Source organism: Cupressus sempervirens, chromosome 8 (assembly GCF_028749045.1).
Source record: "Cupressus sempervirens isolate cs-2001-9-10 chromosome 8, ASM2874904v1, whole genome shotgun sequence".
Classification (NCBI taxonomy): Eukaryota; Viridiplantae; Streptophyta; class Pinopsida; order Cupressales; family Cupressaceae; genus Cupressus; species Cupressus sempervirens.
In genome coordinates this window covers 359516773-359544558 of record NC_143125.1, presented here as the reverse complement: position 1 = coordinate 359544558, position 27786 = coordinate 359516773, and the positions used below count along the sequence as shown (strand labels likewise).

Genomic DNA, 27786 nt, shown 5'->3' with positions numbered 1-27786 from the left:
AGTTCTAATTAAATAGAATGGCCCTCCCTACCCCGAGGTCAGGCACGGGACGTTCATTGATCCAGCCATCGGAGTATTCAGGTGGGTTGAGGTCCCAACAAGTATTCGAAAGGATAATTGAAGCATCAGGACAACAACATGATCAATTTGCTGTGGCAAGTTTGCCATTTTCCACCCTGGCCAAAGATTTCAAGATGTGGGTTTAGAACCCGATCTCCACCACTCAAGCTTGACAACTAATTTCGAAAGTGGATTTTGCATGAGCTAATTTCATTAGATTTTATAAAAGTGGTTATTGATTTCATTTATGTGTTTTCTTTTACAAGTTCATCTACACCTCCTCACCATAATCAGGCCATCAGGTCAGTGACTCTTTGGTGCCTGAACATTGATCTTAATATGCATATCCAACACCTTCATCACCTCTATCTGGCATTAGCCGGTTGATATCCTTAGTGTTCTTATTACTGATTATCAGCTATTGAATCATATCTTTCAGCGATTAATAGTATAGTTTTCAAATGAAGAATTTTGCAGACATTACTCATAAAGATTGATAAATTCAATTACATTCTGCTCCTACAAGATATTCAACTGTATGGGATTGCTTGGGCAGATGACTAAACTTATTTAAAGTACTTTCTCTTTTTCATTTCATGAGAGTGTAAATTCTGACTTTTAAATGATGATTACAGAATTCCCATTGAGGACGGCATGATTATTATGATCTGATTTCGACTCATAGCTTGGAAAAGGTTTATCAAGGTCGATTCAATACAAAACTTGGAAAGAGTAGAAGTCGACTCAATATTTTGCATGATAAGATTTTATTAAAAATGATTTAATACAAAACATGGAAAGAATAGAAGTCGACTCAGCATTTGCATGATAGATTTTATTAAAGTCGATTCATTATATAACATGAAGAGTAAAATAAAACCGACTCTGCACTTTACATGGAAAGATTTTAAAAGTTTAGACTCAGTTGTGCAAGGTATAAGGAAAAGAAGAATCTGAGGAACACCATCTTACGTGTCTCACACTTGTTCTGCAATTGTTTTTGCTGAGAGTAACCCAACGCCTCCTTCCTAGACTTCCATGGCTGTGTCACTGACTTTGGGATGCAAAACGATGATTTTCTGAGTATTGTTGGCACCGTATCAAGCAAAGAACTTGATGATAAACTTGCAAAAACAATGTAGTCGGATGGCGGAAGGAATGGTATATCAGAACATGACAAGGCTTACTAGCTAACCTTACAGCTTCCTTGCCACTACAAGAATTCATTCGAATTCTTTTATCATTCGGTTTAAAAGATGAAATACGAAAAGAGGAAAACTTGAAATGAAAAGGAAGATGAAAAGTTTATTATTTAATATTATTTTATCATCTTGGTTAAGTTATAAATACGTATTTGCAAGGTGGCATTATTGGATTAATAATTCTAATGTAATGGTGCCACTTTGCATTTATTTATTTATGATTTTAATTCGAGAGAGTAAAATAATATTAAGTGATATTATTATTTATTAAATTCAAATAAAGGTAAGAACTTCATTTATTTAATAATTATGTTTCTTTTCATTTTTAATTTTAGCTCATGCGACTTCCACTAAGAAATCTATTGTCAAGCCCTAATAACCTTGCCATGGTGATTTTTAAGTCAAACCTGTCTTTCATGATGACTGAATCATATGATCATCCCATTCCAATGACCTCGTTTTGTAATGCTTCCCCTCTCTCTCCGATCTTCACCCTGCAAACATCTTTAAACAACATTCTTGCCAAAACATCAATTCAAGATTCATAATTTGTTCAGCAAAACCTTCAAGTGATCGTTAGGAAATTCATTGTTCAATGGCTAAAATTAACTAATTCCATTTCACATGAACACAATGACTCGATTTAACTGATAATCATATTGATGCAACGGCTATAATAAACTGATTCAATTTCATATAAACATGAATAAATAACAATTATAACTAACCTGATATAACAACGGCTATAATAAACTCACTGGATTTCACATGAACATGAAAATTTTGTTCAACGGCTATAAACAACTTTAAAAAATTTAGGGCAAAAATTGGGATGTAAGATACCCACCCCCTTAGGTTTTTCATCGTCCACAATGAAATAATATCAAATTGTATTTAAGGATTAAAGTAAATGAAATGAAATATTCAGTTTCCAATTTCTGAAAATAGATAGGGGTATTTCTGAAAAATATCATGATAATCTTCCCATGTAGCATTATCTTCTGAATACTTGTCCCACTGGACCTTGCACTGAGTTATCTCTCGATTTCATAAGCGCAGCTTACGTACCTCGAGTATTTTGAGCGGCTTTACCTCTACCACCCCTGGCTCTCACACCTACAACAATTTCCAATCAATCATGTGCTCATGATGACTAACAAACTTCTTAAGGTAAGACACATGGAAGATGTTATGCATCCTGGCAAGGGCTGGAGGTAAAGCAATCCTGTAGGCCAGTGGGTTAATAACCTCCAAAACTTCAAAAGGTCCTACATATCTGGGGGCCAATTTAGCATTCTTGCCAAACTTAATAGTACTCTTCTGAGGCTTGACTCTCAGTAACACCTTGTCCCCTACTGAGAACTCTTTGGGTGTTCTTTTTGCATCAGCATAACTTTTCTTCCTATCGTTTGCTTCTTTCAATCTCTGGTGGATCTGAAGTATTTGTTCTTCCATCTCTTGTAGCATTTCTGGCCCAACAATGACCCTATCCTCTAATCGATTCTAGCTTATTGAGGTTTTGCATTTACGGCCATACAAGGCTTCAAAGGGAGCCATTTTGATCGAAGACTGGTATGAGTCATTATATGCAAATTCAACCAAAGGTAAGTACATTTCCCATTGATACTGTCGATCCATGCAATAAACCCTTAGAAGGTCCTCTAATACCTGATTCACTCACTCTGTCTGATCGTCTGTCTCAGGATGACAAGTTGAACTTATATTCAATTTAGTGCCCAAGGCTGAAAATAATGTTTGCCAAAATCTAGAAGTTATCCTTGTATCTCGATCTGAAATAATTTTCTCTGGAACCTCATGTAATCTGAATATTTCTTTTATGAATTTTTGGGCTATCTCAGGTGCTCCATCAGATAAATTCCCTAGAATAAAATGTGCAACCTTAGTCAATCTATCAACCATGACCAAAATAGCGTTATGTTGATTCCTGGTCATAGGCAACCCCTGTACAAAGTCCATGGATATTACTTGCCACTTCCATTCAGGTACCTCATTTGGGTGCAACAATTCTGCTGGGTACCTATGTTCCGCTTTCACTCTCTAACATTCTAAACAACTTGCTACAAATTCAATTATCTCTCTTTTCATTCTCTTCGAAAAGTATAAGGGTTTTATGTCAGATAACATTTTTGTTACCCCCGGATGTCTTGAATATGGGGCTGAATGATATTCTCCTAAAATTAATGTTCACAACTCAGGATGATTGAGTACATAAATTCTGTGGTGATATCTCAACAATCCATTTCTTCTAAATTGAAATCTGAATATTTGGGGTCTTGTGGATCTCTACTAAGTGTCATGCTGATTTCTTCATAAAATTCGTCATGCTCTAAATGTTGTAAGATTTGATCCCTCAACTGAAGTTTTACCTTAGTCACTGCTGAAATATATCTTCTTCGACTTAAAGCATCAACCACCTTATTCTCTCTCCCCTTAATGTAGCTTATGTCAAACTCATAATCTGCCAAAAATTCTAACCATCTCCTCTGCCTTGCATTCAAATTTTGCTGAGTGAAAATATATTTTAAGCTTTGATGATCAGATCGGAGCTCAAAGGGTTTTCCAATTAGATAATGTCTCCACATTTGTAAAGCATGTACTATGGTTGCTAATTCCAAGTCATGAGGTGCATAATTTTGCTCGTAATTCTTCAACTTCCTAGACTCATAGGCAATGACTTGTTCTTCTTGCATTAACACGCCCCCTAATCCTTTATCTGAAGCATCAGTGATTACCACAAATGGTTTCTGTGGATCAGGTACCCTTAAAATAGGTGCAGTAGTCAGTTTTTTTTTAGAAACTCAAAAGTTGATTGACATTTTTCTGTTCAAACAAATTTCTTCCTTTTTCTCTGAAGTGATGTGATTGGATAAGCTATTTTTGAGAAGTTCCTAACAAATTTCCTATAAAATCCAGCTAATCCCATGAAACTCCTGACTTCAGATACGTTTCTAGGTATGGGTCATTCTTTAATTGATTTAATCTTAGATGGATCTACTGCTATGCCTTGTGCTGAAATTATATGCCCTAGGTATTGAATTTCTTTCTGGTAAAAGGCACACTTTGATAATTTTCCATATAACTTATGTTCTCTAAGTCTCTCTGATGTTCTTCTTCATTTTTAGAATATATAAGAATATCATCTATAAATACCAACACAAATTTGTCCAGACAATTGTGAAATATATTGTTCATTAGGTTCATGAAGGCTGCAGGAGCATTAGTTAACCCAAATGGTAGCACCGTGAACTCATAATGTCCATACCTAGTTCTGAAAGCAGTTTTGTGTATGTCTTCTTCCTTAATTCGCAATTGATGGTAACCTGATCTTAAGTCAATTTTTGAAAACACACTCGCACCCTTCATTTGATCGAAGAGATCATTTATCCTGGGTAACGGGTATCAATTTTTGATAGTGACTTTATTAAGCATTCTGTAGTCTATGCATAGTCTCATGGTTCCATATTTCTTTCTCACAAATAACACAAGGGCTCCCCATGGTGAGACGCTAGGTCGAATCATCTTCTTATCCAACATATCTTGCAATTGTATCTGTAATTCCATTAGCTCTATGGTGGTCAACTTATAGGGGGCTCTAGATACAGGTTTTGCTCTTGGTATTAAGTCTATAGCAAAATCAAATTTCCGAGAAGGGGGTAAACCAGGAAGTTCCTCAGGAAATACATCTTGATAGTTCTTCAAATAGGGATATTTTTCTTCAAATGATTCTTTTAGTTTTTGCTTATTTTCTCCATCTTCATAGATATAATCATCCCCATACGTGGTTTCTCTTGTATCTTCAACCTTTACTGCGAAAATTTCACAGCCTTTCCTTCCATATCTCTTAAGTTGCATTGCTGAAATCTGTTGGGCTCTAATTTCATGTTTGATCCCTAAAATACTTGTGAGTCTACCTCTATCATCCACACAATTGATGGTTTTGGCAAGGCAATCTACCTTAGTCTTATGTTCACTAAGCCAATTTATTCCAATGATAATGTCATAAGATCCTAATGGAGCTACATATAAATTCAGTTATGTAGAGAAGTTTGGAAAATCAACCTAAGCTTCAAACAGGCATTGCTCTACCTTGGCCCTTAACTAGTTTGCATATTCGACCATCCATGGGTTTGCCATAAAACCAGTTCTTTTTGGAAATCTACTTAACAGTCTAGGTGAAATAAAACATCCAGTTGCTCCCGTATCAATGAGTATAGTTACAGGGTTTCCATAAATCTTACCCGGTGTCTCGATAGGACCTATCTGTTGTTCCGCTTATCTATTATCCAAGGCTGCGTGAATCCTCTGTTGAAAAACCTCCTGTTGTTGTTGTGGCAAAGATGAGCGTTGTGGCTGATTGAGGTTAGGGCACTGCCTCCTATAGTGATTCCCTTTGCAAATATAACAACCCCCCGATGGTCCTCTTCCTTCATTATTCCTGTCACTTTTGCTCACATGAAAATTTCCTTGATTGTTTATGTTTCTGCTGCTTATGTTTTCAGGTTTATTATTCTTAAAGTCTTTAAATTGTTTCGTTGGTGGTCCGGATTCAGCACCTTTTGAATTCCTATTGGTCTTTCTCTTACTGTCCTGTATAGAATCATCCTTTTTTACCTTATGTTCTTGTCGAACAGCTTTTTCCAAGGCTTCTTCCATAGTTCATGGTGCAAGGACATCTACAGCTCCTATTCTGTTACTTAGTCCCATAATAAAATTTCTCACCTTTAGGCTGGTATCCTATTGATATGGCGGTACGTATTTAAGCAATCTTGTAAATTTCTCCTAGTATCTATGAACTAACAAATTTCCTTGTTTCAAATTCTGAAATTCCATGAGTTTCTGGTCATAGAAAGTTTGAGGCAGCCACCGTGTCCTAAATGTCTACAAACTTTTCCCATGTAATGTCAGTAGATCTAATGTTCAATTCCACCTTGGTGTTTCCCCACCAAGTTGTTGCTTCTCCAGTAAATCAATATATGCCCCATACTGCCTTTGAGGTTTCCGAGAAGTTGCGGATCTCGAAGTATTGTTCCATCTCTGTCAGCCATGCCTCGGCTTCTTCTCCTAATTCAATATCAAAGAACTTAGGGGGTTTAATTTTCTTAATATCTGCTGATAAGTCAGCCACAATTTCCTTTTTCTTTTGTTTATCAACTTGTTTTAGGGAGGGGATTTTATTATGACTTGAGAGACTTCTGTCTCGGCTTTGGGTGTGTCTTGCATTTCCTCACGATGTTGCCCCATCTAGGCTGCCATCTCACTCATTCTTCTCTCCATAGTTTCTAGTTTTAGTTGTGTTTTTTATAAAATTTGAAGTAGCAATTCGTTAGAGGATTGGTGGTTTTCACAAACTATCTCTCGATTTTTTGCATTCTCATTGTTACTCATGTTGTATTTCAGGTCTTTCACCTACTAGTTTACACAGTTCAAATTATAGTTTTAGTTTTTCATTGCTCAAAAAGATAATTTTCATTTCTATTGTTCTCAATTCTCTTTGTTTGCCAATAACAAAAAAAATTCACAAAATTATATCCATTTCTCAACAAAGCAAAATTTCATTTTCATTGCTCGACAAAGCAATTCTTTATTTACAAGTTTTAGTTTCTAGTTTTAGTTGTGTTTCTTATAAAATTTGAAGTAGTAGTTCGTTAGAGGATTGGTGGTTTTCACAAACTATCTCTCGATTTTTTGCATTCTTATTGTTACTCATGTTGTATTTCAGGTCTTTCACCTGCTAATTTACACAGTTCAATTTATAGTTTTAGTTTTTCATTGCTCAAAAAGATACTTTTCATTTCTATTGTTCTCAATTCTCTTTGTTTGCCAATAACAAAAAAATTTCACAAAATTATATCCATTGCTCAACAAAGCAAAATTTTCATTTCCATTGCTCAACAAAGCAATCTTTATTTACAAGTTAGATCCATTGCTCAATAAAGCAAAATTTTATTTCCATTGCTCAACAAAGCAATCTTAATTTACAAAATTCCTCTATTGAGGTAGTTTTTACATCGATAGAATATTTTATTTTTGTTTTGCAGCTTCTGGTTCTGCCCAGTACATGTCTCGTACCATCCACGATCTCTGAAAATGGAGGGGAGGATTGTTCTGCTATGCGTTCCACTCCAAAATTAGCTTATTCCTGTAAGCTGCCTTCTTGGCAGGGGTCCATTGAATTCTCTCCTTCATACATTGAATGGCTTGGCTCAGTGTTTCATCATCTTGAGGCTCGGAACAACAAGAATAATCGTACTTAGTCATATTCTTGATGAAGGAAAAATAGGATGACGTGTTTTCTTGCAAGGTGTTCTACGTACTAGCATCCTGTATTCATTTTTTCAATTTTTATTAGATTTTAGGAAGGTGATGTGCCCTAGGTTCAGTGTTGAGCCCAGCGCTCTGATACCATATGTAACAGCTGGTTTTCTATTAACTATTTTCATCATTAAACTAATTGTTTTATATTTCATATTCACATGACATAGAAATCAAAATAACGGAAAAAAGACTGAAATTAAAACTACATCACTTTTCTATTTGAACAAGTTTAACATTAACTATTAATTGATAATAATCAGTTGAAAATAAATCTAAACTAAATGTAGATTACTGAAAATGAAAATTTAATTAACATGCTCTTGAACAACTAACTAGATTTTCAGATAATTTCTAAGCTTTCAGTATGATAGAACTATAAAATTTTGGCAAATTTTAGAGTCCTAAACACCATGTTAAGAAAATAATGAAGGTGGTCAAAGGATTGTGTTTAACAGAAATAAATAACAATCATATAATCAGGTGACAGAGATGATATTGAACATCAACATATACATGCAGCAACACATATTTGGGCAAAATTACCTTGGCAGTATTAATTCTGAAGTCTGATGAAGAAATGAACTAAGACTCTGACAGACATATATTTCTACCATGAATAAAAATCTGAAGGAGACACTGGAAGATTCAAAAATGATGAAGTAGAGACTGTTTGTTGCAATAACAGAATCATATTAAATGGAGTATATGTTTCCTAAGCTATGGAAGATAGAGCTTGTTAAATTGAAGAAGTCAAACACAAATTGCTAACAGTCTAAAACTAACTCCAGCGCCAGAGCGATAGCATGAATATTGCTCTGAAAGTAACATAAATCCAGGAGTAGCTTTCTCAGCTTCAACTCAATACAAACTCCTGTTGATGAGTCTTCACAGTCTATGCTGAGGATGAGAATAGGATCAGACTTAACATTCATTTCCTCAACAGACTAGGACCATCCTCTATGTTCAAAACCTCATATTCTTCCCTAGATGGTCATTGGCGGCACATTGTGGTTATACGGATCCACGGCAACAAACTTAATCAGTATCAAGAGTAATTATTAAAGAAGGACTGGAGTCGAAGATTGGTAGAATCAATATTATCAAACAGTAATTATCAAAGGGATGGGATGCCATCGAGAGTCTTCATGTTGAAATAGTTATTAGTGGCAATATAAATCTATACATGACAACGAACTCTAAATTTCTGTGTGATAGATGGCAGCAAGTAAAAATGCTTGTATCACCATCGAGTCTCAAAAAGATGTAGCAAATACGATGAGTCGCATTGAAAGAAACCACATCATGGTAGAGAGCAAGGAAAACTACCAGTATGGAAGTTAATAAAAAAATCTTGTGAGATATTTTCATCGGGAGTAGTCTCTTATGTGGAATACCAAAACCTTCAGTCGATTTCCACTTGCGTGAGGAGTTTCAGTTGAAAGTTTGAGAAAATCCGTTGACTTTAGCGTGATATGGCAGGCAGAATTTGGGACGGCTCCATTCATACAGGCGATATCCAGTATTTAGCCGAGAAAATTATTTTCCATTCGATACAGTATAAAATCATTACCAAAATGGATAATTCCTTTGTTAAAAGCCACGATAATATTAGTAAAAGGAAAGAAGTTTGATTATTTTCAAAAGAATGTGATTTTTTAAATTAGAAGATCACGTCTCTCCATATTTGAAAATACAAATGAAAGAAAAGGTGTTATGAGAGATATGAGTTTTATTTTGAAAAGTCACTGCATCCATTAGATGTAATATAAATGGAGATACTTTGATTTGAAAAGGGGGAGAGATTCGAACATTTTTATTCAATTCGAGAGAAGTATTTTATATTTATTTTATTGTATGGAGAGATAAGGGCAATATTATGATTTTGTAATAAAGTCTATTATTTGATTTTTAAATAAAATATAAATGTCTTTTGTTTACCTTTAATGGCGTGGAGATTTAAACTGCAGGCGAATCGTCCTTCATAATTATATTTTAAAATTCTATATATGATTTTGTTATCAGATAAGTGGACATGGTCAGTTAGCATTTTAAATTTGATCATCATAGGTGTTGTGAAATATTTAATTGTTTCCGCAGTTGTGTCCAGTTTGTCTCAGTAGAGTTAAAACTCAATCTGGACTAATTTAAAGATTGCATTATAATTGATCTATCGCATTTGGATTATCAAAATTATTGGCAGTACAAGTGCACTAAACATTATGAAGTTGTATGTAAATTTTCACCGAAGTTGACTCTATCGCTCGGATGAACAAAGGCACTGGTCTTTTTATTGAAGTCAGAGAATCTATATATTCCTCCTGCAAGCATCAAATTTATTATTATTCAATTGTTCAAAATATATAACCATTATCCAACATTTCAGTTTCATTCTGATCAAGTTCAAGGACCTTGCCAACCGAAGACCTCGCAAAGTTTAAATTCACTATAGAAAACCCTTGAATTGAGTGGTCAGTGTTCAAGGTGAAGGTTTACCCACCTGGGTGTAGCGGAGCTCGAAGTGCAGGGGAATTTAAGCGATTTCCATTCGTTGGCCAGAACTGATTGAGAAGTCCTATCGGAGAAGTGGCACGCTCTTGGATTTCCAATATGCGGTTTTGGGAACCAACACAATAAAAGAAACTACAACTTGAAATGAAAATTACTAAATTTTCAAATAAGAAAGAACATACTATTTTTAGTTGGGAATCTTTCTAATTGGTTGTCCAAGCTCTGACTTTGGTGAGAGGAGAAGCATTATCATAAGCTTAACCTCCCAACTGCGGACCTTTTTACTTATCCCCACAAGTTCTAATTAAATAGAACAGCCCTCCCTAACCCGAGGTCGAGCACAGGATGTTCAATGATCCAACCATCGGAGTATTCAGGTGGGTTGAGGTCCCAACAGTTATTCGAAAGGATAATTGAAGCATCAGGACAACAACACGATCAATTTGTTGTGGCAAGTTTGTCTTTTTCCACCCTGGCCAAGGATTTCAAGATGTGGGTTTATAACCCGATCTCCACCACTCAAGCTTGACAACTAATTTCGAAAGTGGATTTTGCATGAGCTAATTTCATTAGATTTTATAAAAGTGGTTACTGATTTCATTTATGTGTTTTCTTTTACAGGTTCATCTACACCTCACCATAATCAGGCCATCAGGCCGGTGACTCTTTGGTGCCTGAACATTGATCTTAACATGCATATCCAACACCTTCATCACTTCTATCTGGCATTAGTTGAGTGATATCCTTAGTGTTCTTATTACTGATTATCAGCTATTGAATCAAATCTTTCAGTGATTAATAGTATACTTTTCAAATGAAGAATTTTGTAGACATTACTCATAAAGATTGATAAATTCAATTACATTCTGCTCCTACAAGATATTTGACTGTATGGGATTGCTTGGGCAGATGACTAAACTTATTTAAAGTACTTGCTATTTTTCATTTCATGAGAGTGTAAATTCTGACTTTTAAATGATGATTACAGAATTCCCATTGAGGACAGCATGATTATTATGATCTGATTTCGACTCATAGCTTGGACAAGGTTTATCAAGGTCGATTCAATACAAAACTTGGAAAGAGTAGAAGTCAACTCAGTATTTTGCATGATAAGATTTTATTAAAAACTATTCAATACAAAACATGGAAAGAATATAAGTTCCTCAGCATTTGCATGATAGATTTTATTAAAGTCGATTCATTATATAACATGAAGAGTAAAATAAAACCGACTCCGCACTTTGCATGGAAAGATTTTAAAAGTTTAGACTCAACTATGCAAGGTATAAGGAAAAGAAGAATCTGAGGAACACCATCTTTATGTGTCTCACACTTGCTCTGCAGTTGTTTTTGCTAAGACTGACCCAACGCCTCCTTCCTAGATTTCCACGACTGTGTCACTGGCTTTGAGATGCAAAACGATGATTTTCTGAGTGTTGTTGGCATCGTATCAAGCAAAGAACTCGATGAAAAACTTGCAAGGAATGTAGTCGGATGGTGGAAGGAATGGTATATCAGAACACGACAAGGCTCACATAGATATATTACTAGCTAACCTTACGACTTCCTTGTCGTTACAAGAATTCATTCGAATTCTTTTATCATTCAGTTTAAAAGATGAAATACAAAAAGAGGAAAACTTGAAACGAAAAGGAAGATGAAAAGTTTATTATTTAATATTATTTTATCATCTTGGTTAAGTTATAAATACATATTTGCAAGGTAGCATTATTGGATTAATAATTCTAATGTAATGGTGCCACTTTGCATTTATTTATTTATGATTTTAATTCGAGAGAGTAAAATAATATTAAGTGACATTATTATTTATTAAATTCAAATAAAGGTAAGAACTTCATTTATTTAATAATTATGTTGTTTTTTAATTTTTAATTTTAGCTCATGCAACTTCCACTATGAAATTTATTGTCAAACCCTAATAACCTTGCCATGGCAATTTTTAAGTCAAACTTGTCTTTCATGATAACTGAATCATATGATCATCCCATTCCGGTGACCTCATTTCGTAATGCCTCCCCTCTCTCTTTGGTCTTCACCCTGCAAGCATCTTTAAAAAACATTCTTACCAAACCATCAATTCAAGATTCATAATTTGTTAAGCAAAACCTTCAAGTGATCGTTAGGAAATCCATTGTTCAACGGCTAAAATTAACTAATTCCATTTCACATGAACACAACGACTAGATTTAACTGATAATCATATTGATGCAACGGCTATAATAAACTGATCCAATTTCATATGAACATGAAGAATAAATAATGATTATTACTAACATGATATAACAATGGCTATAATAAACTAACTAGATTTCACATGAACATGAAAATTTGGTTCAACGGCTATAAACAGCTTTAAAAAATTTAGGGCAAAAATTGGGATGTAACAATGGCATCTTGCAACAAAAATAATCTCTGCTAATCATTATTCCAAATTAATTGATGATAGCATGATTTTCATTCAAAATATTATTGATGTTTAGATCATACTAAGCAAACTCTCTAAGTATTCCCCAAAGTTGTCGAGTATTATATTCTCATGTATCACTGTGACTTTTTTTAGGTTACTGATGGCTCCTACTAGAGATAAAATAATCCTAGCTGTCATCGTTAGGAAGACCAAAGTAATTCGTGTTCTAGCTGCTACTCTTGCTTTCCTTGCGGCATCTATAGCAATATCTGTTCAACAAGGTAGAAGAGAAAGACATAAGCACCAAAGAGATGAAATTCCATTTTATAAGTGAATTGTCCATTCTATTGAGACAGATTGTCATGATCAAATTCGCATGACTAGAGGGGCTTTCTTTCGTCTAGCTGATATTCTAAGGCAAAAAGGCAGCATTCGAGATACGCTAAACATAAGGCTAGAAGAGCAACTAGTGATGTTCCTCCATACACTTGGCCACAATCTAAGGAATTGTAAGATTGCTCACAACTTTGGTCACTCAGGAGAGACAGTTAGCCAATACTTTCATAAGGTCTTGAGGGCTATCTTATCTCTCCATGCTGATTATCTTGTACCCGCTCGTCCAAACGCTCCTTATGAGATTATTGGGAAGGACCGTTTTGATCCGTACTTGATATTTTTGCTTCACATTTAATCAAAACGATCACATGTGAAGCAAAAATGTGAAGTAAATGTCAAAACGGTCACATTTAATCATGATTAAATGTCAAGTAATATGATTAAATGTGACATTTTTGCTTCACATTTAACCCTACTACTTGAAATTTAATCATATTACTGCACAATTGATTATAAATGTGGTCATTGTAGGATTGTAATAGAGCAATTGATGGATCCCATATACCGGTTATTGTCAATGTCCGGAGACAAGCTAAATATTGTGACAAAAAAAGTCACTTATCATAGAATGTTATGGGAGTTTGTTCATTCGATTATAAGTTTCAATACATTCTTGCTGGTTGGGAAGGGTCTGTTGCGGATAGTCATGTTCTTGCTTAGGCTCTCTCTAGATCACATACATTGGCAGTTCCCCTGGTATGTCAAATCTTCTTGTAAATAATTATATAGTTAAGTTTACCAGAAATGAGGCAACATTGTGACGATATTCATTTCTGTGCATTTTTTTAGGGAAAAAAAAATTTAGTTGATGTTGGGTATCCAAAAGTTCCCGGATTTCTCACCCCTTATTGGTGTACATGTTATCACCTAAAGGAGCTTTCAAGAGCAAACCCAATAAACACTGCACAAGAGTTATATAACCATCCACACTCCTCGCTTAGGAATACAATAGAGCGCATATTTGGGATTTTGAAGCAACGTTTTCCTATCTTGAAGCATGCAACGTCTTATTTGATAACGATGCAAACAAAAATTGTTTTAGCATGTTACATATTATGCAATTTCATAACTATAGAGGATGGTGTTCCATCTCAAATAGAGCTAGAAGAGGATGATGATTGTGATGGGATAAATGTACCATTACTTGAGACATATGAGATGGCTCAGCGAGATAGGGATGATTAGGGAAAGTTTTGAGATGAGATAGCACGGGGGATGTGGGAAGACTACAGATCTTGTGCTTAGTTTTAATAAATCAACATGAACAATATATTTGCAGCTTCCTAGTGATATAATAATTGTGACATTGATATGTCCTTATTATAACTGAGTTTATTGTATGTGTTTTTTAATGAGTAGTTTTTTTATGAGGCTTCCCCTATTTAAATCAATGTATCTTAGAAACTCTTCAATGTATCTGTTTGAAAAGAATGACTACTCATACTTCTTTGTTAACAATCTATGCTTGAAGACTAGGATGAAGGTTTCTGCCAAATAAAGCCCCTCTTCAAACATTTGATGTTCTAATTTTTATTATTGTAAGCAGCTTGCAATTCATGCATTATTTTTTAATAATGATTTCCCTTTGCATTTATTATTTGCTGTACTGAATCTGTCATGATGAAAGAATTTGTACTTCTGGAGTTCAGTATATGCAATGGCTGGAGATAATCTTTCATATAATTAGAATGCATCATTGTTCCTGCAGTTGAGTATATGCAATGGCTGAAGATTTTTGTCATGATCTTCCCTACCATTCAAATGTCTAGTGCTATGAATCCAATTCTTTCTAATAGCTTTAATCTTTCTTCCCCTGCTGCTGAATGTTTCCTATAGCTAAAAGATATTCATAAGAATATCAACATTTTGAATTTTTGGTAGCTTAAAGTTTTAGTTGTTCATTATTCATAAGACCAAATGCTCATAAAAGGTCTTGCAATTTTTCACTTCATTTCTAAACTGTGAAATGATGGTTTGAGTTTTTTTCACAGTTTATACTTTTTTGAACCAAATATATTTATCTATTTACACTCACTGGATTCCATCTTTATCAAATGAGTGGAAGGTCAAGGTGGCAACAATGTTTCTAATAATTTTGGCAAAAAGGGTCATTTGCATTCTTTTCTCCTTAACTACATCAAGCACTTTCTTGTCATGTACTACCTCTCCAACCTCACATTGTTGACACTTATCATTGTCAGTGTTAGTCTCATTTTATTTCCATGCAATGAAACAACACATTATGCATTTGCTGGATTATTGAAGGATCGATTTATCCAATTGAAAATTTCATACTAGAACTATTACGAAATAATTGGTAAAATACTTACTTGCTATTAACAGAGACTGAAAGGTCATTACATACAAAAGAATAAAACAATGTTTCCTTAGGAAATGATCGTAAGAATAGAAACATTCTATTCTAACTAAGAAAGCTAAAAAAGCTATAGCTAACTAAAGCTATCTAGAGGTTTATAATAGATTACCATTAACTAATAATAGACGATTATCTATTATCGTAATACCCTCCATTAATGGTTAATCTATCTAGAACACCAAGTTGTCCTCTGAATTTGACAAACTTATCAAGACCAAGAGGCTTGGTGAGAATGTCTACAATCTGATCTGTGGTAGGAACATATTGCAAATCTATAGTCTCATCTTCAACCAGTTGTCGTATGTAATGATAGTGAACATCCACATGCTTGGTTCGTTCATGGAAGACTAGATTTTGTGCTAACTTGATAACGCCTTCGTTATACAAATAGAGTAGTCGGTCCTGCTAGTGATATTTGTATATCCCCAAACATCCAACAAAGCCAAACAACTTCACATCCTACCTTCACAGTCCCTCTATATTCGGCCTCTGTAGAAAGAGAAAATGCCTGCTACTTTTTACTAGTCCATGTGACTGCATTGGATCCCAAATTGAACACATATCTAGAAGTTGACTTTTTATTGTCAACAGAGCCTACCCAATCTGAACCTGTGAACCCACTGAGTTTAGGATTAGAACTTTGAGAGTACAGAAGTCCATAATCTAAAGTGCCCTTCACATAATGAAGCACACGCTTTGTTGCCATCCAACGATCAGCCTTAGGAGCTGTCATAAAGCAGGAGATGTCAAGCCTAGTAGCAGAGAGGTAGATGAGGTTGCCTACTAATTGCCTGTATGTAGTATCATCAACAGAAGGAGAATCAAACTTTGCGGATAACTTGAGACCTTTCTCCATAGGTGTAGATGCAGGCTTGCAATCCTGCATATGGAATTTGTCTAACAAGGCCCTGGCATATTTGGACTAATAGATGAATATACTAAAACACTGTTGCCAAACCTCAACACCTAGGCAATAATGCATGAGCCCAAGGTTAGTCATATCAAAACACTGGCATAAATTTTGTTTGAGTCCCTAAATCAAAGATGTCGAACTGCTAGTGATGATCAAATCATCCACATAAATGACCAGAAGGATGATGCCACTGTCAGTAGTCTTGATGTACAGATTTGAGTCCGAAGAACTCCTCTTGAAGCCTTGATCACTGAGGTACTTATCAATTTTTATATACCACGCCCGAGGGGCCTGCTTCAAGCCATAGAGAGCTTTTACCAATCTGAGAACTTGATGATCTTTACCAGCAACCTTGAAACCAAGAGGCTGCATCATGTAGAACTCTTCATGGAGATCACCATTCAGGAAAGTACTATTAACATCCATCCGATGGACCTTCCAGCCAAACTATGTTATCATGGCTAGAACTAATCTGAGGGTGCTCATCTTTGCAGTAGGAGTAAAGGTCTCCTCATAATCAATGCCCTGACGTTGACAAAAGCCCTTCGCAACTAAACGAGCTTTATACTTATCCAGAGTACCATCCGATGTATATTTGATTTTGTAAACCCATTTGCAACCATTGGGTTCTTTCCTTGGTGGAAGATCAAAAAGGACCCAGGTGTTGTTCTTTAGCAGGCTCTAGTGTTCAGATGTCATGGCTTGTTCCCACTCTGGAATTCCTTTAGCCTCAGAATATGTTTGAGGTTTAAACACACTGTGAATGTTGGCCATGAGAGAAAAGTTGACAAACTCTGTAGGTTTGCTCTTTTTGTGAGCATTTCTCCCATCAATGAGCTCATCATCAGGAAGATCGACGTCTTAGCCCACCACTTAGGTTGGATAGGAGAATGACCAACATGAGTATCAGGAGATGCGTGATTATCAGGTTCCTCATCAAAAGAATCTGGATCAAACTCAGGTGAAGCATCTACAAATCGAGGTGATCCTGCACGAGAAGCTAGAGGTGTCTGTACAGGTATCACTGGTATAACTGGAGTTGCAGGAGCTACTAGAGCCCTCCCATTGGGTGGACCTAATGGAAGCCTAACTCCCAAATCATGAGCCTTCATAGGCTGGTCTATTGGATCAGGAACAAGAGAAACAAGCATGAATGGTCCTTGTTGCTCATCAAAGACTACATCATGACTGTAGATGAGACAAGATGTCTCAACATCGATCAAGCGATAGGCTTTGTGAAGACTATTGTATCCAGCAAGCATGAGTTTCTAACTCTTGGCATTCAACTTGGTGTGTGACGCATCAGGGATCCAAACAAAAGCAAGGGAGCCAAAAACCTTCAAGTGACTGATTCTAGGCTTGCAACCTGACCAGGCCTCTTCTGGAGTTTTACCTTTGACTGCCATCGTGGGTGATCGGTTCAACAGATAAACTGCAGTGTTAACTACTTCTGCCCAAAACTTCTTCGAAACATTTATGTGTTCAAGCATGGATCGAGCCATCTCGGTGATTGTCTAAATCCGACATTCAACTACATTGTTTTGTTGTGGCACGTGGGGTGTGGTTAATTGGTGTTTGATGCCATGTGTATCCAATAAGCTAGAGAAAACATTAGAACAAAATTCCCCCCCATTGTCTGATCTATTTCCCAGACTCTTTTTCAACTAAAGGTTTAAATTTCTAAAATATAGGAGACGCATATGATTTCTTTTCAAGAAAATACACCCACATTTTTCTAAGGAAATACACCAACAAACAACAGAAAATACCTAGACCCAAGAACAAAAGGAGTGGCCATAGGGCTACAAATATCGGCATGAACAAGTTGAAGTACCTGAGAAGCTCGCCATGAATAGCCACTCGTGAAAGGTGTGCAATGTTGCTTCCCAACCTGGCATGCATCACAAGCTCAAAGTTGTTTAGTCTGAATCTTTGGTAATCCAGAACAAGCTCATCCTGAGCAATCTGTGAGAGATAATGCACATTTAAGTGCCCATATCGTTGATGCAAAAGTATGCTAACAAAAGACCACCGAGCAGCCATAGCTAAGTCCCGAGAATCACCAAAATCAATAAGTCTGAAAAGACCATGATCCTCAAGACCCACTGCAACAGTAGACTGAGTCGCCCGATCAATGATGGTGCACTAATATGAACTGAAGGTGACATCCAAGTGTGGAGAATGTCGCAGCAATTGACTTACTGAGAGTCGATTTAGTTCCATCCCTGGAACATAGTACACAGCGAGAAATATGAGATTCCTCCCAACACACTGAATCTTAATGTTTCCTTTGCTGACAACCGTGTACTCTTCTCCACCACCAAAAATAACAGAATCGGAATAAGGCTCGTAGTCAATAAACCAATCTTTGTGGTGAGTGAAATGACAAGAGGCACCTAAATCAATGTACCAGGCAGACAACTTCACACGATCTGCAGGTCTTTTAGCCATGAAGGCATAAAAAGCAGATTTTGCCTACTCAGTGTGCTCTGCACTGTTCGCTTTGGGCTACAAACCTGATTGCTTAGATTGTGCAGCTAAGCATTTCCGACATTCAACCTTCATGTTAAACTTGTGACAGTATTTGCATTGAATGTGCTTCTTTCGAGAACCATCTGATGTTGGAGCAGAAGACGTTTGCTGAGATGGCTACTAAAACTTACCTTTATCCTTCTAAAAGGATTTAGCAACAAAGGCTTGCTCTGTGGAGATGGAGCTAGAGCTACTAGCGAGTTGTTGTTTCCACTGATCTTGCTGAAGCACATGTGTGTAGAGATCAGTGAAATTCAAATCAACACCAAAAGACGTGATGTTGAGTCTCGATAAAATGCTCATAGGACTTTGGTAAACTCCAAAGAGTGATAACCACAATATCCTCTTCCTCCATCTTGCGACCAATGGCAAGCAACTGTTCATGGATTTCTTGAATCCTATTCAGGTGTACCTGGAGCGAGGTTCACTCATCCATGACAATAGAAAACAGAGTGTTCTTCAAAAAGAAAACTCTGTTGTCAGAAGTCTCATGAAGACCTTTGAGATGTGTCTAGATCTCGACAGCTGTCATTGCCGGATGGAATTTGAGAAAGTAGATCATCAGCCACGGATAATTTGAGAAGCATCACTGCCTCTCGATTATTCAGATCCCATGTATCTTAATCAAGATCAGGAGTAGTCAGACACTTCATAACACCCAGAACAAGTTAATTGGTGTTCCAATATTCAAAAATTGCAATGATCCACTGCTTCCAAGTGCCATAATTTCGACCATTGAATTTGGAGTTGTGCTCAAGCAGAATGTTTGTCAGAGATGCCATGGCATGGTTTTCAATGAAAAGACTTGAAAATTTGTGAAGGCACATTCTTCGAGGCAAAAAAATGAAGACCCACAAAATTCAAAGAGTGACCCAAAACAGAGCTCGAAAAAACCAAAAGGAATATGGTGTCGTTTTATTGGATCCGCTGGCTCAAAAATCAAAGCACCCAGAAAAATGTGACAACCCAATTGAGCTCTCGAAAAACCCACCAAAGTGTTGATGTATAGCATCAGTAGAAGTAATGATGTTATGCGAATTCTGTTCATCAGACATATGCAAAATTTGTACCAGGTTCATCTGATAATATTCATTGATGTTACTTATATGTATATATATATATATATGTATGTATGTATATATATATATATATATATATATATATGTATGTATATATACATATATATATATATATATACATACATATATATGTTTGGATGATTGTCTTAACATACGTTTGATGATCTTATCGGCAGACATTCGATTATCGGTAGACATTATATTATCGGCAAACATTGTAATGTACACGTTATCGGCAGACATCATAATGTGTATGTTATCAAGGGTTTTGTGTTTTACTGTCGATCATGTAATATGTTGTATTATATTAACTAACAGTTGGTTAGTTATGCCTCTGTAGAGTCATGACTCTACGGGAGGCATGACCTTTCTCATGTATAAATACAAGTGCAGATCAATGGAGATTACAGTCCCAGCAATTTGCACATTCATTTTGCAGGACAAATATCGATAGCATTCATTGAAGGTGATTTACATATTCTCTCAGCAATCTCCATTGTGAAAACAGTATATCTTCAGCAATCCTCAGCACTAAAGTTAAAGACTCTGCAATCACCATTAAGAGAATAGACTACATCTCTGGTTCTGTCATTGTTCAAGTAAGGATATCAATTATTGTCTATATCTACAATAATAGTTTTATCTATTAGAGATCACTAAAATTAACATGGTATCAAAGCCATTCTAATAAGAAAAACTATTACTCGGAATTAAAATCTAAAGTCTCAGATTTATAAAAGTTAAATTATATTCTTAAATCAAAATGGTGAATCATGTAAGGCTAGAGGATAGGCTTGAGGGAGCATCAAATTTTTCATCATGAAAAATTCAAGTCATGATAATCTTAAGAGAAATGGAATTAGAGTATATAGAAACAAACATATCCATGCCTAAAAATGATCCAGAGAAAGTAACTTGGAAAAGACACAATAACAAAGCAATGAAAATTATAATAGATTCTGTAAAAGATCATATTCTTCCATCCATATCCAGTCTCAAGACTGCGTTTGAAATGTTCTCTACTATCAAAGATACATTTGAAATCAACAATACTAGTAGATTGTTAACTCTAAACAAGATCTACTATATATAAAGATGAAAAATGGAGAATCTATTACATCCTACTTTCTAAGGATTTATGAATTAAAAGATCAACTTGCAACAATGAAAAATCGAGTTGATGACAAAGAACTTAGCATGATAATATTAAAAGGACTTCCTCTATCTTGGGAAACATTTATTCGAAGCCTAAGCTCTCGACCCGAGCTTCCTAAATTTGAATTACTAAAAAATGAATGCACACAAGAAGAATCAAGATTAGTCTCAAAAAGACTAAGTATAAATCAAGAGGGAGACATTCAAGCTCTTCATGCAAATTCAAACAAGAAAAGAAAATTCAAACATAATAAGAGGGAAACTGACAAATCATATAAGAAACGTGATTAGTCTAAAGTTAGATGTTTCAAATGTGATAAAATTGGTCACTCTCATAATTTCTGCCTTGAACGAACGAGAATTCAAGCAACTCTAGCAGAAATCAAAGAAGAGGAAGAAGAAAAAGAAAACTATGCATTTTATTTAGCTCTTTCAAGTGAATTAAACTCAAACAACAACACTTGGATCATAGAGAGTGGAGCATCTCGACACATCACCGGTTTTAGAGACAAATTTGAAACCTTCTCAGAACACTCCTCAGAAGAAGTTACCATTGGAGATAATTCTACTCATCCTATCAAAGGTATTGGCTCCTGTTCTATTTACCTAAATTCAGGAATTACTCTCCAACTCAGAAATGTTTTATATGTACCTGGAATAAAAAGAAATCTAGTCTCTATCTCTGGTCTTGTTAATCAAGGGTTCAAAATCACTTTTCAAGAGGACAAAGTTCTATCTTAGCCAAAGAACTCTAATATCAAGAAAGCCATTTCTATTGGATTCAGAGACGAAAGTCTGTATAATCTGTGTAACAATCAAAACTTATCTCTAAGTCTTGAAACATCAAACTCTACCGAAATTTGGCATAGAAGGCTAGGTCACCTTCACTATCGTGCATTATTATCTATAGGAAAAATTGTAAAAGGTTTACCTAGTCTCAAAACTGATCACTTAAGCATTTGCAAAGGATGTGCCCTAGGTAAAAACACAAAGCAATCATTTACTAAAAGTGTTCATAAATTAAAATCCATCATTGAACTAATTCACACTGACCTTTGCGGCCCTATGTCTATACCTTCTCTTAACGAGTGTCTCTTTTATGTAATTTTTATTGATGATTACTCTAGAAAAACTTGGATCTACTTTCTAAAACAGAAAGAATCAATTGAAGTATTTTCAAAATTCAAAGAATTCAAAGCTCTAGTTGAAAATTAGTTAGGACAGGAAATTAAAATACTAAGGTTAGACAATGGAGGTGAATACATCTCTGAAATTTTTAAAAACTTTTGCATTGTTGTTGGGATTAAGAAGGAGTTTTTTGTACCATATAATCCTCAATAGAATGGAGTTGCAGAACATAAAAATAGATCAATTGTTGAATCAGCCAGAGCAATGATGTACGATCAAAACCTTCATACTTCCTTCTGGGCTGGAGCATTTAACACTGCAATCTACATTCAAAACAAATGTCCACACTCAGTATTAGACAACACCACTCCTGAAAAACTATTTACGGGTATTAAATAGATCTAAGTCATCTAAGAATATTTGGATGTCCTGTTTATATCCACATTCCTAAAGAGAAAAGAACAAAACTAGAACCATCCAGAAAGAAGGGGTTACTCATTGGATATAATGAAACAACCAAAGGCTACAGGGTCTTTATACCAGGTCAAAGAACAATTGAGATTAGTAGAGATGTGAAATTTGAAGAAGATATAGCCTTTAATATTTCTAGAAACAGTGATGAATCTATTACTGAATCTATTCTTGAAGTAGATGAAAATCACTAGGCAAAACTTGAAAGGTAGAATGATATTGAACAATCTTCTACCTCTACATCTAATCATGAAGATTCTGAAAATATCAACAATAAAAAGAGGCCACTCTGGGCTAGGAAAATGATAGAAGAAAATCAGGTTGAACCTAATAAAGTAATTTGAGAAAGTAAAAGAACAAGAAATCAGTCATGTTATGTTGCATTATTAACTAAACTTATAAAAACAGAACCTTCAAATGTTAAAGAAGCACTATCAAGTCAATCTTGGAAAGAAGCAATGGTTGAAGAATATAATTCCATACTAAAAAATAATGTATGGGATGTTGTACCAAGGCCTAAAAACAAATCAGTTGTTTCTTCTAAATGGTTGTTTAAAATTAAACATGCATCTGATGGCAGCATTGAAAAGTACAAAGCCAAATTTGTAGCACGGGGTCTCTCACAAAAAGAAGGCATCGATTATGAAGAAACATTTGCACCAGTTGCTAGATACACTTCAATTAAAACCATCTTGGCTATCGTTGCATCCAAAGGATAAAAAGTTCATCAAACGGATGTCAAAGTAACGAGAATCGAAATCGGCAAGGCCGAATCAAATCGTGAATCACCCATGAATCGGCGATGAATCGGCAAATTTGAAAAAACCCTTTTAAATTAAGAGATTTTAACAATTTAAATCTTATTTCATGCACCCTTTATTGAATATAACTTAAACACACTATAACATTATTAAATAGAAGTTAAAACTTAACATACATAATCATGGAAGTTTGGAACATAAAACCCATCACATACGTAATTATGTTATGTAAAATGTAAATTGTAGGCTAGCTGAAGTAAATAGAAATCAAATGATCATAATGATTCAAATCATAGAATGTATGTAAGATGAAGATCCATAAGACATCAAATCATAAATGTATGTAAGAATCTAAAGTGAAGATCCATGAAATTTTGAAACGTATGTCTATCAGTGATTTAGAATCAATATCTGTAAACAAAATATAAAAACAAGGCTCCAACTCAAGCCTCATCATCATCCTCAAGCTCGGCCGCAACCTCAACCTCAACCTCTAAGTATCCAGTCTACCTACTAGAAAGGCGTCTAAGGTAGATCCTAGAGGACCACCAAGCCATATCCCCCGCATGTAAGATGGGCTCACGAACGTTGCTAGGGCCTATGTCTGTGCGTGCGCATGTGCATCTACCAATGCCTGAACGTGCTTTAGCTACCTCCTCTGCCATGGCCACAGCCTCAGCCTCTATCCACCTGGTCAACCCACGCACGGTCTTCCTCAATGAAGACTGGATCCACAACCTCTATGAGCCACTCTGATTCTGGATCAATCTCCTCCAGAATAATTGAAGAGGAGTCAGCACCCAAAATATGTCTGATCCTAAGACGAAGGTTGTAATGAACAAAGACAAGATCATTCAACCTCTGCATAGTCAACCTATTTCTCCTCTTCGAGTGGATGTGCTCGAACATGGACCAACTACGCTCACATCTAGAAGCGTTGCTTGGCTCACTTAGAATACGAATGGCAATTTTTTGAAGTTTTGGGGTTGTGCCCCCAAACATTTGCCACCATCTATCTGAAATAAGGGAAAACAAAAACAATTAGTCTCATTTACAAATTACAACTCTAAAATTACATAATCAACAATTAAAATTTAGAATGCACCACTTATAAATATAAGTCTATAAGTCATAAACTTTAAGTTTAGAATCTAGATTCATGAACATTGAATATATTATTTAATTTTTACCTGGCTGTATTGTTGCCTAAGCATATATGACCATCCTGCCAGAGAAAGGTGGCCCTTCTTTATTATTGCACTTGTCCAGCTCAAAGATTGTAGCTGCACTATCCTCATCACTACTCAACCTTTGGATCACTGTATATAAGCTAGTGAGAACCTCCTCATCTGCCTTGAAGTCAGGATGGAAACAAAATGCTGGATTCAAAAAGTAAGTTGTTGCATGGATGGGTCGGTGGAGTTGATTCTGCCATCTCCTATTAATGATATCCCAAATAGGCGCATACTTCTCCTGCACTCCTGCATACTGGCCTCTAATGGCCTGCTTGGCCCTATCCATGCCCTCATATATGTAGCCCATAGAGGGCTTCTCCTCCTCAGCAGTTCGTAGGAGAGATACAAGGGGCTCAGTGACCTACATATAAAGTAAAACAAAAGTTTGAGTCAAAACTTCAATATAAAATAATATAACTTAAAATAAAACTAAATCATTAAACAATTAAATATTAAATATTAAATACTAAATAGTAAATAGTAAACTATAAAATACTAAATGTTAAATTGCAAAAAATTTACTTTAAGGATTTCTCTAACAGGGTTCCAAAAACCATCATCATCAAATATGCAATCCACCACATCTACCCCTGCAATGGTCGCAGCATAGGAAGATGAAATCCACTCCCACCCAACAAACATGCTCCTCAAATCGTCCCTTGATATCAATAAGGACTGCAGTGTTATGAAATTCAAGGCAAACCTCGTGATGCCTGGACGAGCTAACTCCTTGCCTTCTGTGTACTTCCTCATTGTGCTAAGGACAAATAAATGATTATAAATAAACTTGCATATTTTTTTGCCCTTTCAACACATGACTTGACCCACTCAAGCTTGCCAATTTCCTCCAACATGAAGTCAATGCAGTGTGCCACACAAGAGGACCAAAATATGGTGGGATGCCTCTCCATCAAAAGTTTACCTACAGCAATTTTAAGTTAATTAGAAATTCAAATTTCAAACATGTTAGAACTTAAGAAACTTAGAATTAAAAAAAGTTCAAAATTCAAATAAATTTATTTTCAAGACTTGAAAAGTTAAAAGTTTACCTGCAACAACATAACTTGCTGCATTATCCGTCACCACCTGCACCACATATTGTTCCCCCACCTTTGCTATGACTTCCTCAATAACCTCACATAAGTATGTGGCATTTTTTACATGAGTGGAAGCATCAATAGATTTGAGAAACATGGTATATCCTACAAGTAACAAAACAACGAATTATAATGGATCATCAACAAATCAAAATTTGAAATAGTCAATCACGATTCACAATTATGTATATAGGAATTTAGAATGATCAATCACCTCCACAGGATAAAAGAAAATTGAGGAGTGTTCTATTCCTCCTATCTGTCCAACCATCAGTCATGATGGTGCAACCCTTTTCAATCCACTCTTTTCGGTTCTCCTCAAACTCAACCCTCATATCCTCTACCATATCATCCAAGATGTATCCACTCAACTCAGCCTTAGTTGGGGCTTTAAACCTCGGACCACCAATAGCAACTGCATCTATCATGTTCTACCAATAAGGAGCCCTGTCACAAATAGATAATGATTAGAAATTTAGATGTCAAAGACTCAAATCATAAACCAAGTAAATATAATTAAAGTTTTATTTTTACTTTTAAGTTTAACTTTAAAGAAAACAAAGAAAAAAGAATCAATTACCTGGCTGCAACAAATGGAATGTTGCAAAAGTACTAAAATTTGCAAAACTCTTTTCTAGCAGTATCGTGAATCTCCTTGTTCAAACCCATGCCCTCAAGTGTGGGTTGGGAGCCAGAGTAGTGCGGGGCACAAAGTAACTATCCATTCTATTTTTCCGCACTCTAGGCCGCAATAGGTTGGTGTTGCACTCTGTCTCAATATAAGACCAACTAGCACTAGCACTCGCATGAGCACTAGAACTAGGACAAAAAGGAGGCTTGAAAGAACCCTCCCCAACACAACCTACAGATGCGGAAGCTAATGCAAATGCAGATGTAGATGCAACTGCGAGAACATGGGAGACAATACCCCTTAACCCTTCAAGTTGCATTTTCTTATTCACTTTGTCTTGTTCAATTTTTTCTAATGCCACTAAACAAGTGCATTTTGCCTCAGCAGTTTGTTTAGTGCAAATTGTAACATCATGTCCAAGTATAGCAGCAATGTGGTATTTCAATCTATAAATACCTCTAGAATTTATTTTTTCTTTACAGAATATACATTTTGTTTGAAATTTGGTTCTTCCAAGATACTCTTCATTATATTTCCAACATTCATCTTTTTTACCCATTGCGGAAAATATCAATAAAAAAAATTATTGTAAAATATCAAAGTTTGAAACTAATAAACAAAAGCTACAAAACAACAAACCCTAGTTTGCAATTTAGTAAAACTAAAAAACATTCAAGATTTGCAAATGAAAACTATTAACAAAAAATGCATAATACACTAACATGCAAAAAAAAAAATAGCACTTACCTCTTGCAAATGAGTTGAGGAGTGTTGATGTTGACTCCTTAATGCTCCCAATGCAATTTATGGCCCCCCCAGATGGACTTCTGATCTCTTTGGTGCTCTTCCTTCTTGCCGGTTGGAAACCTATGGTTTTTTTTTTTTCTCTTCTTCTCTTTCACTTTTCCTCTCTTCTACTCATGCTTAACAATTAGAAGGCCTTTTAGAGTTATAACAAAGAGGAAAGGCAAAAAAGAAATGAAATAAAATATGGTTTTTTTCAAAAAATTTCATTGCAACTTTTTGGCTGCCGCGGCCGATGCACGACGGCGATTCATGTGATTTTTGGCATGAATCCCCTGAATCAGCGATTCAGGCAATTCATGCCAAAAAATCGTTGCCAGCGATTCACGATGCCAAAAAACTCGAGATGGATGAATCTTATCACGATTCACGCGATTTTATGGTGATTTTCGAAACTATGGTCAAAACAGCATTCCTAAATAGTAAAATTGAAGAAGAATTTTATATCAAGCAACTAGAAGGATTCTACACTCATGACAGCAAAACTCATGTTTGTAAATTAAAGAAAGCTCTGTATGGTCTCAAATAGGCTCCCAGAGCGTGGTATGAAAGGATAGACAACTATCTAATGAAGTTAGGATATTCTAAAAATGAAGCTGACCCTAACTTATACTTCAAAATAAATGGTGATGATATGATTATTCTTGTGTTATATGTTGATGACTTATTG

The 27786-nt window shown here is 35.6% G+C and overlaps 2 protein-coding genes across 8 annotated transcripts in view; both read right to left on the bottom strand.

The window, feature by feature from the left end:
- The window catches only part of LOC149542815 (uncharacterized), a 97807-nt gene that overhangs the window by 46679 nt on the left and 23342 nt on the right, over positions 1–27786 (bottom strand). For 3 of the 7 annotated variants that reach the window (XM_089797705.1, XM_089797704.1, XM_089797708.1), the window contains exon 2: positions 22314–22440. The exons of 2 other annotated variants lie outside the window; for them this stretch is intronic. The gene's annotated coding sequence lies outside the window, so the exon portion shown is untranslated. Of the gene's footprint in view, positions 1–7295; positions 7605–22313; positions 22441–27786 lie in introns of those variants that run through there. 2 more of the 7 variants (XM_089797709.1, XM_089797710.1) reach the window with 2 other exon arrangements.
- LOC149542816 (uncharacterized) lies at positions 23602–26076 on the bottom strand. Its single transcript, XM_089796231.1, has 5 exons — positions 25896–26076; positions 25634–25786; positions 25107–25506; positions 24540–24945; positions 23602–24365 (listed from the first exon to the last, which is right to left on the bottom strand). Exons 3-4 carry the CDS (start codon positions 25335–25337, stop codon positions 24556–24558), a joined length of 621 nt encoding a protein of 206 aa, XP_089652357.1. The 5' UTR covers positions 25338–25506; positions 25634–25786; positions 25896–26076; the 3' UTR covers positions 23602–24365; positions 24540–24555.